The sequence below is a fragment of the Puma concolor genome, chromosome C1 (genome assembly GCF_028749965.1).
Source record: "Puma concolor isolate L17-30 chromosome C1, mPumCon1.1.hap2, whole genome shotgun sequence".
NCBI lineage: Eukaryota > Metazoa > Chordata > Mammalia > Carnivora > Felidae > Puma > Puma concolor.
In genome coordinates this window covers 121,023,391-121,039,564 of record NC_141674.1, presented here as the reverse complement: position 1 = coordinate 121,039,564, position 16,174 = coordinate 121,023,391, and the positions used below count along the sequence as shown (strand labels likewise).

At 51.6% G+C, this 16,174-nt stretch overlaps 1 protein-coding gene across 1 annotated transcript; it reads left to right on the top strand.

Moving 5' to 3' along the window:
- The first annotated feature begins 865 nt into the window (after positions 1 to 865).
- LOC147578416 (5-hydroxytryptamine receptor 5B) lies at positions 866 to 15,733 on the top strand. The gene is made up of 2 exons (XM_086718448.1): positions 866 to 1,902; positions 14,456 to 15,733. The coding sequence occupies exons 1-2, from the start codon at positions 1,126 to 1,128 to the stop codon at positions 14,786 to 14,788; spliced, it is 1,110 nt and encodes a 369-aa protein (XP_086574574.1). The 5' UTR covers positions 866 to 1,125; the 3' UTR covers positions 14,789 to 15,733.
- The last annotated feature ends 441 nt before the right edge of the window (positions 15,734 to 16,174 follow it).

Here is a 16,174-nt window from a genome sequence, read left to right as displayed (position 1 = left end):
TTAATTATTGTTGAACTATTATTCAAAAGCATGAGACTGAAAATGGGGAGCGGGGTGGGGTGGAAGGTTAGGGTGATTTCACCTTTCTAATTGGTGTCTACCTTTGTTCACAGGTCAACAAAAATAACCCCAGCCTTAGCCTGGAAGACATAGAGTATGGTCAGGGATGTCAGCAACAGCAAAGGGCAGGGAGGGAAGGACAAACACGGATATGGCGGCAGGGTTGGGGCCGGCGGACAGGTGTTGGTGGGCAGGGTTGGGGTCAGGGGACAGGTTGCAAACGCTCCCCGTTGGGGGCGCCTGCCAAACTGCCTAGAAGTAGCGTCCTTTCTTCCCGGAGTGAACTTCTCAAGGCACCGTGAAGCCCCTGCCGGTCAGAAGTGCTCCGAGTGGAGCCGGCTTTAGGGGCTTGCTGTTGTCTGTACCTCGGTACCTAGTTCGGGTATACGTAGGATCGTCATTGGAGGAAACCAGAACTCCTCCTCGCCAGGAGAGAGGGTGGGCGCCTCTGTCTCTCTGTCTCTCGGATCCCAGGGATCCGAGAAGGTGGTGGCTACGGCATTGCTGCGCGATCATGAACCTTCTCCGGAGACAACCGCAGTTAGGGTTCTCTCCGCCCGGCGGAGGCGTTGGGGGTGGGGGGGCGGTGGGGCTGCGTGAAGTCCTGGCTGGTGCTGGCGGGTCCTCAGGCCACCCCCACCCGCCCACCCGGTTGCAGCCAGGCTCCTGCCGCGGCCGGCTGCGGGAGGGGGCAACTCTCCAAACCCGCCCCTGCGCGCGGACACTCCGCGGCGCTCCCGGATTCCCAGCCCTGTGACAGCCCGTTGCCCCGGGGACGGCGCAGAGAGGTGGGAGGGACTGGCGCGCCGAGCTGAGCTGGACTCCAGAGGGGTCCCACTCTTTTTTCTTCCACTGGAAAAGAGGTCCACGAGGGCTCCCGGCAGAGGAGCCAAAGCGTGGGCTGCGGCCCAAAGAGGGACAGGGTGGGGCGACCTGGGCCCCGCTCTGTCCTCCCAGGGCACGCGGCGACCCCTTCCACGCCCCCACCCGCCCGGTCCACACCGAGCCCCGGGCCGCGCGCGTGTGTCCCCTGCCGGGAAACCAGGATCCCGCGCGCCGCGCGCCATGGAAGCAGCTAACCTCACGGTGGCCGCCACCGGCGTCTCCCTGCCCCTGGGATCCGAGGCCGGCAGCTTCAGCCCAAGCCCCGGCGGGGTCATCGGGTCGACCCCAGGCGGGGCCGCCCTGCCCGGCCTCGAGCCGCCTTTCTCCGTCTTCACGGTGCTGGTGGTGACGCTGCTGGTGCTGCTGATCGCGGCCACTTTCCTGTGGAACCTGCTGGTTCTGGTCACCATCCTGCGCGTCCGCGCCTTCCATCGTGTGCCTCATAACTTGGTGGCCTCGACGGCCGTGTCGGACGTACTCGTGGCCGCGCTGGTGATGCCCCTGAGCCTGGTGAGCGAGCTGTCGGCCGGGCGACGTTGGCTGCTGGGCCGGAGCCTGTGCCACGTGTGGATCTCCTTCGACGTGCTGTGCTGCACCGCCAGCATCTGGAACGTGGCGGCCATCGCCCTGGACCGCTACTGGACCATCACGCGCCACCTGCAGTACACGCTGCGCACCCGCCGCCGCGCCTCCGCGCTCATGATCGCGCTCACCTGGGCGCTCTCGGCGCTCATCGCCCTGGCGCCGCTGCTCTTTGGCTGGGGCGAGGCGTACGACCCACGGCGCCAGCGCTGCCAGGTGAGCCAGGAACCCTCCTACGCCGTCTTCTCCACCTGCGGTGCCTTCTACCTGCCGCTTGGCGTGGTGCTCTTCGTCTACTGGAAGATCTACAAGGCGGCCAAGTTCCGTTTCGGCCGCCGCCGCGGGGCTGTGCTGCCGCTGCCGGCCACGGTGCAGGTGAGGAGCGAGCGTGCTGCGGCACGGGGGGGGGGGGGGGGGGGGGGCTGGAGGAGGGGGTCGCTGGGTGGGGAAGCAGCTCGGCTACGGGGAGAGTTGGCGGCGGAAGCTTGCACACTTGTGGCGCGCGCCGGAAGGCTGGCGGCAAGGCTGGCCGCCAGCGCACCTGGAGCGCACAGGGAGTTTGCCATCTGCTCTCCCGGAGCGCGTGCGGAGGGGCGCATCGCCTGCCCCAGGCGCGCACCCGCTGGCCACCTGCGGACCTGACGCGCGGGGGAAGGGGTTTCACTGGGGCTGGCGGGGTCGCTCCCACCGCTAATCCAAGAAGCTGAGGGGGGCTCACAGGGGCAGCGTGTCGGGGCAGTAGTGAGGGCACACCGATCGGCCGCGCCCTCGGGTGCTTTCCGGGGGAGTGACTGTGTCCGTGTGAATCGTGCAGCCGCCAGCTTCCCGGTCCCGACTAAACAGAGCGGGACTGCGGCGGGCTGGAAATCTGCGTCCCGCAAATGAGCACATTTCTGTATGTTTCGTCCCCACCACACCCTGGTCCGTGCTCTGCAGTCCACACACTAAACCTCCAACTCTATCAGCCAGCTCCCTGCCAAAGAGGGAAATGAGCGTAAAACAGAACCCAAGCGTCGCTTTCCTTTCACTACCCCAACCTCAGTGCTTTCCTCTAGTGACTTCGGAACGACATAGAACCGTGAGTTCAAACCCCAGCTGGGACACTGGGGGCGGTTCCTTAATGTCTGTGGGCCTCTTTCCCATACCTTTAAACAAGTTCATTCCTACTTCATGGTGAGAAAGGATCACATGAGATGAAGAACGTGAGGCGCCAAGCACACGGGGCGGCAGAATAGAGATCAACGACGCCCGGCCAGGCCGTGTGCACTGGGCAGGACCTGGAAATGAATGAGATGCAGGGCTGTGCGTTTGGCAGAACTTCTCTGCTTGTAGTTAAAGTTGGACCTTTCTGCCTTTGGGCCAGGATCTAGTAGAGTCAGCTCCCTCCTCACCCTGCAACCCCCAGACTTTCCCTGTTAAGGGGTGGGGGGTGGGGCAGGCTCAAAGTCCTGGAGAATAAAAACAGGACTTATTGCCCCTTCCCAAATACAATAGAGTGGTTGCCCTTTGTCCACAGGGATACCTTCCAAGCCCTCCCCCCACCCCGCCCCGCTTGGATACCTTTCAGGCCCCCCATGGATGCCTGAAACCTTGGATAGCACTGAACCATGTATACTGGTCTTTTCCTATACATGCCTAAGATAGATTTTAATTTATAAACTAGGCACAGGGATAGCGACATACCTACATTTTTTTTTTTAACATTTCTCAAGAGAGAGAGTGTATGCACACCCAAGCGAGCGGGGGTGGGGGGGGGGAGTGAGGGGGAGAGCAGAGAGAGAGACAGAGAGAGGGAGACACAGAATCCGAAGCAGGCTCCAGGATCTGAGCTGTCAGCACAGAACCCAACAACGCGTTCGAACTCACAAACCATGAGATCATGACCTGAGCTGAAGTCGGACACTTAACCCACTGAGCCACCCAGGCACACCTAAAAATTTTTTTAATGTTGATTATCTTTTGAGAGAGAGAGAGAGAGAGAGCGCGCGCGCACGCACATGAGCGGGGGAGGGGCAGAGAGAGAGGGAGACACAGAATCCAAAGCAGGCTCCAGGCTCTGAGCTGTCAGCAGGGAGCCCGACCTGGGGCTTGAACTCACTGACCCCGAGATCATGACCTGAGCTTAAGTCTGATGCTTAATCGACTAGCCACCCAGGTGCCCCATAATATATATAATAATAAAATAGAACATAACATTATAACAATAAAAGTTGTGTGAATGCAGCCTCTCTCTCCGAATATTTTACTATACTCATCCTTCCTCTTGTGATGATGTGAGATGGTAAAATGGCTACCAGATGGGGTGAAGTGAAATGATGATGCAGGCATTGTGACATAGTGTTAGGCTCCTGTTGACCCGGATAAATCAAGAGGGTCATCTGCTTCCAGACTGTGGTTGATCTCAGATAACTGAAACTTCAGAAAGCTGAAACCATGGATAGTGGAGGGGGCGGGTGGGGGGGGGAGGGCTACTGCCTATGGCCAAGGAAGGACTGCCGATGGGGGTGGGGCAGAGGAAAGGGACAGTGAGTTTTCTATTGTTAGTTGTGTTTTAATTTTGGAAAGTTAACTCAGATACGTAGGCTACTCAAACATATGTGTTTTAAAAAGCAGGCTTTTTTTTCCCCCCCTCTTCATTAAATGGCAGAGAGATTTTGTAGCATAAAATAGGAATGTCAAGACTATAATTGGAAAGTGTTGGTAGGGGAGAGCTTTATTCAGAATTAATGATGTTCTTTGAAAGGTCCTTTGGAAATGCCTGGGGTGATTATAGCTTTTCTGTCTGATTGTGAGGTAGGGCTGACTTTTAATAGCTACATTAATCCAACGTGCACCTAGAGAAATCATGGTGAAATGGATGCCAGAAAGGCTTGGCAAGCCGGAGTTTGGTGTTTATTTTTGACAGACCCGGTTCCAGCAGGTGATACCGAGAAGAAGTGAGTGAACAGGAGCCTGGCCAATCCGGGGTGGCCTGTGGGTGGGGAGGAGGAGCTCTGGGGGGCAGGGCGAAGTATTGTGATTTTCCACTTGCAGTGGGCCCCCTGCCAACCCAGTTCCCTGCTTTGGGTGCTGCAAGTTCTCTGGTATCAGTCTAGGCCAGGCCTGGGGGTCTTGAGTCCCGTGATGCTGAGATTGTAGATGTGAGGGTGTTGGAGAGCGGCCTGCGTCTTTAGGCTTCAGCCAGCCCTCACACAAATGCCTGGGAAATGCTGCTGAGCAAGCTTTCTAGTATTAAGACCCCCAAACAGAAATTTAAAATAATATGCCAGGAATACTCTCTCTCTACCTTCCCCACCCCCATCACCTGCCATTTCCTGCACTCCGGCATGTCGGTACTGATTTCTGTGGGTGATAGAGGCACTTAGGAAGGCAGAGGGCCTCTGGTAACAGGGCTGTGTACATCCCTCCTCTTCTTTGGAATTCTGTGGCCCGGTCTCAACATTGAAATATTATCAGAAAGGGCCAAGCCACAGTTCCTGGGCAGTGACTTAATTCTTTGAGGGAAAAAATGCAGTTTTTGACAGTAGAGACAGAAACCAGTGGTTATTAAGTCAGTCCCCTCTTCTGGACACTGTTTTGATGCTTTCTCTTCATCTTCTTATTTAAGCATCATGGCCCAGCCAGGTTGGCCTAAAGTCTCTGTCGGCGGCTTCCAAGGTGGCTGTGAGAGGGGAAGAGATATATGGAAATACAGCAGCTTTACTCGCCTTACCCTCAAGTGGACACGTGTGGGTTCTGTTCTCGGTCCACTGGCTGTGAAATCCAGGGGAGCCTAAGGATATTTGGTGAGAGCTGTCTTTGCCACCAGCCCTCAGCTTCCAGTTGATAAAACTCAGCTGCCACAAAGTTAGGTCATCTAAGACCACAGAGTTATGGAGTGGAGAAGCTGAGGCTGGTCGCAGACCTCAAGTCACCGTTCTTTACTTTGTCATTCCTCTGTGCCCCTCTGGGCACTTAACTGCCGAGCGCTGCCCCACTGCCCACGGCATCTAACCTTCATAGGAATGAGGCAGTCGTATCCCAGTCAAGGTGGGGTATGGGAGCAGCGTCTCAAAACTGTGCACGGGACTCTGTTCGTTCCAGAACAGCTGAGCACAGAGGCACTGCCGGCTTCTCTCAGGAGGCAGGCTTCATTCCTACCCTGACATCCTTTCTTTCCGCTTTCTAGACTGAGCACCGCATACACAGTATATTCTGCTCCCCCACAGAGCAACCCCCATGCGTTGTGATTGTTTCCTACTGCCCTGTGCCCTTTCTGTTTAGGAGAAAAAAAGCAGAATCAATGGGGATTATTTATCTGCCTTTCAACATGTGACATCAAAAAGTTTTTCTTTTTTTCAGGGAACCCGGGTGGCTCAGTCGGTTAAGCATCTGACTCTTGATCTCAGCTCAGGTCATGATCTCACAGCTTCTGGGTTTGAGCCTTGCATGGAGCTCTGCACTGACAGAGTGGAACCTGCTTGAGATTCTCTCTCTCTCTCTCTCTCTCTCTGTCCCTCCTCCACTCCCGCTCTCAAAATAAATAAAATTCTATAAACAAATTCTATAAAAAGAAGTTTTTTTCTTTTCAATTGTTTGATTGTTGTATACAAGTTGATACCAGGGTCTAATTATTCATTAGGCAAAGTAGGCACACCACCCGGAGGCACCATACTTTTCGGGGCCCACGGAACTGGTTTACTTTTAATTTCCTTTAAAATTACGGGGACAATGAATATCGCAGCAATGAATATATAATAATGTGTCCAGCCTTGATTATGTTAGTCTTTCTAATAATATAGTCATAAAATATAATTTTTAATACTTCTTAATGGGGGAAGGGCCCACAGAGGCAAAGATGCCTGAGGCTCAGGGATGTGATAACGCCACCCTGGGTGATACCTTTCACTCATTCACTCAGTCAGTAAACACGCGGTGGGAGACGGTGCACAGTGGTTCAGAGCATGGGATTTGGAAGCAAGGAGACCTGATTTTCAGTTGTGTGCGACTTATTAGCACTTCAGCTGAGTGACTTAATCTAAGGCTGTATTTCCCCATAGGTAAAAAGGAAATACTGCTGCCTGCCTCATAATATTCTTGTGAAGAGTAAATGAGATAATGGTGTATATGGAGTATTGAAAATGGTAAACCGTCCATGACAGCTGCTGTATTATCTTTGTTATTATTTTTTAAAGTTCCCCCTGTAAGTTATAAACAATGAATTCTTATCTTAGTCCTCTTTACTTCTATTACTCACCATCCTAGGCAGAAGAGTTACTTTTTGCTGGAGTAACATAGCCCACCAAACATGTATTAGGAGTGTAAAACAACAAACATGTAATAACTCACCGTTTCTGTGGGTCAGGCTTGGGAATGGCTTCGACCTTCTGGACCGAAGGGCTCTTGTGGTTGTGGCCAAGATGTCAGACGGGGCAGAAGTCATTCGAAGGCTTGACCGGGGCTGGAGACTCTCCTTCCAAGATGGCTGACTCACATGGCTGTTAGCAGGAGGTGTCCATAAGGCTGCCTGAGTGTTGTCACAACATGGCGACTGGCTTCCCCTATTCCAAGAAAGCTCAGCAAGGAAGATACTGCAATGCCTTTTATGAGCTAGTCTCAGAAGTTACAGGCAATCACTTCCCATATATTCTATTTACTAGAAGTGAGACGCCAACTCCAGCCCACACTCAATGGAAGGGGAATTAAGCTCTACCTTTGGAGAAGTGTCAGGAAACTTGTGGACAGATTTTAAAACCACCACCATCTGTGTAATTGAGCACCACACAGATGGTGCTCAAAATTACTTGATTGACTATTGCTGACCTATATATCAGGCAGTGCGGTAGCTTCCGAAGGTTCAAGGAATGCGCAAGCAAGACCTCTGTTCTCCAGGGGTTAATGTTAGTAGACTACAACCATAGCATTAAAAAGTGAATAAACTCTTATAGGTGCTCTGCTAGAAGTCTGTCCAGAATACAATGGTCCTGAGAGACTGGATAATAAAGGGGAAAGCACTTTGTAAACAGCAAAGGGCGAAATAAATGTGTAGTATTGAGCTGCGGGGTTTATGACAACTTGGATCTGAGTGTTAGCTAATGTTATATTATAAAATATTTGCCTCTCTAAGCTAATTGTCTATATTAATATAAGCAGGTCTGTGTGCTGTAAGCATACAGTACGTGAACCTTGAGTGACTGAAATCTGCACAGAGCCCCTTTTGTTTTTGTCCTTTGTCCAATGTTTAGTTGTCACCAGACCATCCCAAAGACTAAGCTGCTGGTGGGCTTTTGCTCTTGTCAGAGCTCAGGTCCGGGAAGAGGATGTCGCCCTCGTTCTGACTCTGTCTATTAAAAGAACTTGTGGGCTCAAACACATTCCATTCCAGACTGCAAGATTATTTTAACTTTAGGAAAGTACATTTTATGAATCAAATCGTATCAGTGGTAATCAAAAATCTGGTTTATGGTTTGATTCCTTTAAGATGGGTACCTAATAGTCTGTTTTCAGAAATACTTGGAATTGCCAGGGAGCATTTTCTAGACCCCTTTAGAAATGTCTCTGGCCTTCCCCTTTCTATAAACTTCTCCTTTGTTCTCCTTACATCATCACGTTCATTCTATCTCTGCACCTCTACTTCCGTTTCTCTTTTCTCTCTGATTGGATCATTGAGGAAGAGTGCAGGGGGAGAAGGAGAAATGAAGGGGGCATAGGCGAATATGGTGCAGGCACCGTGTGTCTTCACCAATGACCTTGCAATGAGCTGCTTCTTAAATCCGTGTAGTTCCTGGAGAAGGTTGAGCTTCTCAGTGGAACACTGAGATCAGAACTCCATGGTTCTTAACCTTCTGGTAGGTCACAGATGACTTGAAAATTCAAGAAAGATTTGGACTTGCTGCCCAGAAAGGTACGTAGGTGCTTAGTCAGCCATTTGCATAGGGCGCTCCCTGAAGCCCATCTCTGAAGAGTGATACTGAGCCTTGCTCCCAGCTGGCCCTCTTGAGGGATGGAACCCACAGTGCAGTGGGAACTGTGACTCTCTGAGGCAGGGCTGTAGTCATCAGGGTGTGGCCCCCAGGGGGGTGCATCGGAACACTGAGGGTTGACAATACATGTGCAAAAGGCAAAACCTCCCTTCTCTCCATTTCTCCCTCTACCCCTTCCCTCCTCCCCACCCCACCATTCCAGGCCTCTCTGTCCTGGGGTCCCAAGGATTTCAGGGGTGAACTCTTGCCTCAACAGAGGCCCTTCCATTGGCATCCACTCGTAAAGGGAGGATGACTTCAGATCAGATGATATTAGAGCTGAAAACAGAGCTATATTCCTCTTCTCAGCATGAACTCCAGTGGATCCTTAGCCAAACCACAGTGACCAACCTCTGCACAAAAATCCACGTTCTCCAAAAACAAGAATGATAGCAGTTGTACCTTCTGTTATGGTCACACCCAAGAGCTCAGCAAAACTATACTCCGTTACAAATAGAATTACACTGAAGGAAAAGTTATTTTTTTCAAGCCTAGCATGCTCTGCTTTTATTTATTTTTAACAAGAAAACTTCCTTAATTTCTTTCTTTCTTTCTTTCTTTTTCTTCCTTTCTCTCCCTTTCCTTCCTTCCTTCCTTCCTTCCTTCCTTCCTTCCTTCCTTCCTTCCTTCCTTCCTTCCTTCTTCCTTCCTCCTTTCTTTCTTTCTTTCTTCCTTCCTTCTTTTTTCTTTCTTTTTTCTTTTTCTCTTTCTTTCTTCTTTCTTTCTTTCTTTCTTTCTTTCTTTCTTTCTTTCTTTCTTTCTTTCTTTTCTTTCTTCCTTCCTTCCCTCTTTTCTTTCTTTCTTTCTTTCTTTCTTCCTTCCTTCTTTTTTCTTTCTTTTTCTTTCTCTTTCTTTCTTTCTTTCTTTCTTCCTTCCTTCTTTCTTTCTTTTTTCTTTCTTTCTTTTTCTCTCTTTCCTTCCTTCCTTCCTCCTTTCTTTCTTTCCTCTTTCTTTCTTTCTTTCCTTCCTTCTTTTCTTTTCTTTTCTTTCTTTCTTTCTTCCTTCCTTCTTTCTTTCTTTCTTTCTTTCTTTCTTTCTTTCTTTCTTTCTTTTCTTCTTTCTTTCTTTCTTTCTTTCTTTCTTTCTTTCTTTCTTTCTTCCTTCTTTCTTTTTCTCTCCCCTTTCTTTCTTTCTTTCTTTCTTTCTTTCTTTCTTTCCTTTCTTCTTTTTCTTTCTTTCTTTTTTTTTTTTCCACCAGAGAAGCAGCTGAAAACATTTGCTGCTCTATGTTGTCAGACAAGCTAGACAGTTTCTGTTCACGTTGAGGGGCTATTTTGGCTAGTCATGTCCTTGGCGTACCTTTGGGAAATGCAGTGGGGAGCTTGGTGCGCCCCATGGACCCTGGGGCAGAGAGACTGGAGCCCCAGGCATTCTCGGTCCTGACCTGCCGAGCTCTGGTTAGAAACAGGGGGCTCCACTTACGATCCGGGGTGCCTTCAGCCCGAACCAGGAAACTCTCTATGCCCTCTCTCCTCGCTCAGAGGCCGTAGGCCTTGATTCACCACTGGGATTAGCGTGGCCGCCCCGACACCTGCCTCATGGAGACTCTTGTCTAACCCGTGGGGTCACAGCACCAACTGGTGTTTGTTCCACAAGTGATTGGGACAATGCTTCTTTCTGCTTTCCTCTCCTGTTCCTTGTTAGGATGTTGAGTTAACAACATTAGAGGATGAAAAATGTTTGTGCGTTCTTTCTGTGGCAGCTGGAATATTTTTAAAAAATTTTAAAATTTGTTTTTGAGAGACAGAGAGACACAGAGCATGAGCAGGGGAGGGGCAGAGAGAGAGAGAGAGAGAGAGAGAGAGAGACAGAATCCAAAGCAGACTCCAGGCTCTGAGCTGTCAGCACTGAGCCTGATGCAGGGCTCGAACCCATGGATTGTGAGATCATGACCTGAGCCAGAGTCGGATGCTTAACCGACTGAGCCACCCAGGAGCCCCAGCAGCTGGAATTTTTTAAAATTTTTTAAAATTTATTTTTGAGAGAGAGGAGGGACAGAGAGAGAGGGAGACACAGAATCCAAAGTAGGCTCCAGGCTCTGAGCTGTCAGCACTGAGCCCAACGCGGGGCTCGAACCCATGGACCATGAGATCACGACCTGAGCCGAAGTCTCAGGATGTGAGTGGGGGATGGGAAGAGAGAGGGGGGACAGAGAATTGGAAGCAGGCTCAGAGCTGTCAGCACAAAGCCCGACTCGGGGCTCAATCCCATGAACTGTGAGATCATGCCCTGAGCTGGTCAGTCACTTAACCTACTGAGCCACGCAGGAGCCCCACTAGAATTTTTTTTTCTTTTTATTAGAGGAGAAGGAAGGAACAAGGGGACAGGAGGCTGACATTTATGAGGTCCTACTATGCACCGTGCCTCATTGTGATCCTCACACTAGGCCTACAGTACAGACAAGATTCTTCACGGTTACAGATGTAGAAGTGGGGGCTCAGATGGTAATCCTGTCTAATCACTAACTTGCTCTGAGCCTCGGTTTCCTCATCCCCTCCTTACTGGTCGCTGTCATTACTGAATAAGACAGTGTGTGGAACCGCCTAGCCACGTACCAGACAACCGTCAAGAGCCGGGAAGGTCTGGCATTTTGCCCTGCTTGCGTGGCCTTGGCCATGGCATTTGACGTGCCCAAACTTCTGTGTATTGAGAGCACCTTTCCTTTTTCAGCAGGACCCACTGACTGTATGCTTTCACCAGCCCGTATTCTTGTCTGCACATGAGCGGATTTCTAACCAGAGGTCAGAGGCCTCTAAAGCCCAGATGGTCAGTTTTCAGACAGCGGTGTAGAGGGAAGTTGGGGTGAGGAGGTTGAGGAGAGAGAAGACCAAAGAGGAGAGATGGAGAAGCTCAGGGGTGGCCCCAGAGCTGGTGGCCAGAGAAATCACCAGGAAGCCCTTCATGTCCGTTCTGAAAACATTTCCAGGCATAAATATCCTTAAGATAGGTTCTGTCGGAGCCTATTCAGAGCAATCACGTTTACTAAACGCGAGGAACAACATATAGGGATTAAGAGTGTGGTCTCTGGGTCCAGATATTCAAGTCTGACTTCCAGCTCTTGTAAGAAGCAACTGGGTGACCTTGGACAAGGCATGTAACTTCTCAGAGTGTTTTCTCAACTCCAAAATGGAGATAATAATAGTAATGAATACCTCGAAAGTCTGATGTGAGAATGAATTGAAGTTATCCGTCACAAGTGTTTAGCATCGCGTCTGTCTTAGAGTAACTTCTCTAGAGTTGCCCTTAGCCCCTTTTGGATATCTCATTTCAAACAAGAAGAGCCAAGCTACCCAGCCCCCTCGCCAACCAGGATCATCCCAGGTTGACTCAGTTTCTTTGAAGCTGTTTCTGGAAAGATTCCAGGGTCTCCCAGCCTCTCTCTCTGTCTCTCTCTGCACAGAGTGCAGCAGGCTCAGGTGGAAAGCTGTGAGCTTACTTCTAGCGAACAGATGCTGAGGCGGGACAGACTCGGGTTCTGCCACGTCGTGCCGCGGTGCTGGAGGCCTGGTATTTTAAACCTCCTTGGTCAGTGAACTTGCCTTTTCTGTTTCTCTTCCCCCAGGAGCCCTTTGAACTGAATTCACCCCATTTCATTCCCTCAACAGCATAACAAGGACTTAGAACTTGCCTTACCCAGAGGAGGGACTCCAGTGCCTGGGAGGCCGCGTAGGTCAGCAGAGAAGTGGCTGGAAAAGTGCCCATTATGGATGGAGTGGGAGCACCGTGGGAGAGAAACAAACGCATCACCTCCCACTTCCGATCCTGCTCTGATAACATGATCCCCTCCCTAGTAGACTGTTAAATATTCATGAGGTGGTTTCAGAAAGGCATGTTTTGTGGCTCAGACTTGTCTGGTGACTTGATGGTCCATCAAGAGGCAATCAGCCGATCAGTACCGCCTCTTCTGAAGAGGAGTGGGGACATGGGGCTCATACCTGCCCATGGGGGGCTGGCAAACCTTGGAAAGGCTCATTAGAGGGGTTGTGGCTGGCCGCTCTGGGGGCGCAAGGGGGGGAGGGGGAAATGCTGTTTGTTCCCATGCTGCCTTCACTTTCCTTGTCATTGTCTCTCTCCAGGCAGCGGGCAGGAAGCCAGGTGGGCGCTGGCAAAGGCAAGGACTCTTTGTCCACGTCTTCATGATCTCTTTCCAGGCCGGTGTAGTGATTTTCCCACAAAAGGAGCTGGGGGTGGGGGGGGAAGTAGCAGAAGACACTGAATTCGAAGGTGGTTCCCAGGGTGGAGTCCCAGGTTTGCATGGGTCAGGCCCCCCGGGGGGGTCCTGCAGCACTTGGCTTTGGTCATCCTAACCCAGTGAGAGCAGACGGCGAATGGGCTGTGGGCCCTGTATTGTGCTCCACGGCCGTGATGCTGTCCCCACAGCTGCTTCCAGCGGTGTCCAAGCTAGATGCAACCCTTGCTCCCAAGCCTCCCGCCCCTGGGTGCCCCCAGTGTCGGTGGGCCATGGCTGGCAGCATCCGGGCAGGAAGGGAAATGCAGATGCGGACCCTTCTGTTGTCATGGTCACTCGTTAACGCAGCAGCTGTTTCCCGGAGCACCTGCCAGGCACGGCAGCTGCTGCCAGGCAGGTGGCACACAGTCCTAGAAGACACAGTCCCCGCCCTTGTTCAGCTTGGACTGGGGCGGGGGCGGGGCAGATGCAATAGCCACAGTCACACAAATTGCTACGGAAGAGGACAATGTGATTGAGTTTAGAGGGTCACAAAGGCCACTCTGAGAGGGTTGGTGGCCTCTAAGCTGAGACCCAAGAAGTAAATAGGAGTTAGCCAAAGGATGGGGGTGACAGAGTGGACATTGTGTTGGGGACTCCTTAAAGAGTAGTGAATTATTACCACAAAGGCATTTACAGCTGTCTTTTTTTTTTTTTTTAATTTTTTTTACATTTATTTATTTTTGAGAAACAGTGAGACAAAGCGTGAGCGGGGGAGGGGCAGAGAGAGAAGGAGACACAGAATCTGAAGCAGGCTCCAGGCTCTGAGGAAGCGGTCAGCACACAGCCTGATGAGGGGCTCGAACCCACGAACTGTGACATCATGACCTAAGCCGAAGTCGGACGCTCAACCGACTGAGCCACCCAGGCGCCCCTGTCTTTTTTTTTTAATTAAAACCTTTTTATGCTTATTTATTTATTTTTTGAGAGGGACAGAGAGAGACAGAGAGAGAGAGAGACACCAAGCTGGGGAGGGGCAGAGAGAGAGGGAGAGAAAAATCCCAAGCAGGAGCCCTGCTGTCAGTGCAGAGCCTGATGCGGGGCTGGAACCCACGAACTGTGAGATCATGACCTGAGCCGAAACCAAGAGTCGGATGCTCACCCGACTGAGCCACCCAGGTGCCCCCAAAGCTAGGCAGTACAGAAGTACCCCCAAATCCGAATTGAATCCATTTAGCACATAGTTGTACAATTTCTTGCAATGTTGAGGTTTATAGGCTGCCTCTCCAGCTGCGAACTTCGTGCCTGGCCTGGGTCAGGGCTGTTCTATTTGGGGTCCTAGTCCCTGACCCAGCCCACTCCATGAGCATTGAATGGCACACCCAGCACATTCCCAGTTCACCTCCATGGTGTCCTTACCGGGGAGAGGACTTTTGTCACCCAGCTTCACACATGGCCCGTGGGGCTGGGACTCCAGCCAGAGTCTGACACGAGGCTCCCGCTCTTAACTGCCTCCCTCTCTTTTTATATCATATTGACATTGTGGGGACCGCCACTCTCACTCCCGGAAGAACCTTCGGGGCTTAGTTTAACCTACAGTCTCAGGAACCTTTTCACAGAACGTTTGTGACAGATTATGGATAAATGGGTCTTGAATGAGGTTGCGGGGGAGGTGTTGGCCGCACGGGAGCCACCCCACGTTGCTTTAGCATCCAGTGTTGGGTTTTCGGTGTTCACGGCACATTTCCTTTGTCCCAAGGTGAAGGAGGCCCCTCACGAGGCTGAGATGGTGTTCACGGCGCGTCGCCCGGTGGTGGCCTTTCAGATGAGCGGGGACTCGTGGCGGGAGCAGAAGGAGAAGCGGGCGGCCGTGATGGTGGGCATTCTCATTGGCGTGTTTGTGCTGTGCTGGATCCCCTTCTTCCTGGCGGAGCTCATCAGCCCCCTCTGTGCCTGCAGCCTGCCCCCCATCTGGAAAAGCATATTCTTGTGGCTCGGCTACTCCAATTCCTTCTTCAACCCCCTGATCTACACGGCATTTAACAAGAACTACAACAACGCCTTCAAGAGTCTCTTCAGCAGGCAGAGATGAACGCGGGGCCTGGAGAGACGTGCAGGTGGGGGGCTGTGGGCAGGTGGGCAGGGCCCCCGCCTCCCCCCCCCCACCACCCCAGTCATCTGGAAGCCTCTCCCCCCAGGTGGGGTGTTGACGTGTGAGAGCCGCACCGCTGGGCCTGGACCGGAGGAGCAGCAACGCCAAGGGCTCTGCAGAAAGCGTCTGGCAAGCCTGTGGTGTGCCCTTTCCGGATATGTGACAGACACTGCCAATCGATCGCGGCAGTCTGTCCACTGAGCGGACCTCTGCCCCGGGATCCTTTTCAGACAGCGCTCCTGGCAGTGACTGCTGACCGGTGAAACTGACAGGGGAGTCCAAGCCGGCTTGCCTTTCCTTCGCATAAAACCCTATTTCTCCGGCGGGGCCGGTTGTGGGGGGGGGGGGGGTCCCGCAGCACGGAGCCCAGGGGCCTGTTTGGGGGTCCACTCAGGAGACTGTCTCGTTTGTGAAACAGCCCTTCTCCCACCCTCTATCCACCCGATTCAACTTCTCTTCCCCACCCCCCAAGGTGGTGTATCCCAGTCTGGGAGACGGGAATCATCTGAACTTTGGTTTTTTTAAAAGAAGTGTCCCGTGCAGCCATATCCACTGAAGGAGACTTTCAGAGAAGAGGGCTGGCAATTTATGTTATTGACTTCTCCAGATGATTTTCTTTTTCATCAGTGAGGGACACTGCTGGGTGCTTAGATTGTTCTTTGGACCAATTAAACAGGCATTTCAGGGGTGGGGGGGAGCATGGTGAATTGCAGGCACGAGTGCTTTTTAAATCTCCCCAAGTGATCTCACCGTGTCGCCAGTGTTGAGGACCCCGGTGGGGCCCTTTCTCTGCTTCTGTACAAGGGAGAGCAGCTGTGACAAATGTTCCCACCTTCTTCAGCATATGGATTTGTATGTGTAATAAAAATACTTTTGAAGCATTTATTTCTAGGCTCAGAATCATTCGTATGTATGATTGATCATACACACACACACCCACACACACTCACACATGCCTTTGAAAGAGGGACACCTACTGTAGAACTAAGTAAGATACAACAGCCCCCCAACTTCCATAGTGGATCTTGGCCTTCCTGAAAATACCAAATGCGGCCCAGGAATGGAGAGGTCCGAGGGCCTGGATGAGGGGGGATTCCTGGACCAAGTCATGCTGGCCACAGTCCGTCTGATTTTGGAGAAGTGCTGGCTGCCTACCGATTATGCTTTTCAATGTACACAAAACAGACCCCTCCGCCATTGGCTCACTGGATGTCTGAGGTATGTAGATATTCTTTGGGATTTGGTACTTTGGGGTTGATCAGAGTATACAGGTCCACAGAGCCTTTTCCAAAATCGTTGGGTCCAGATAGGCTTTGGAGTTTAGAA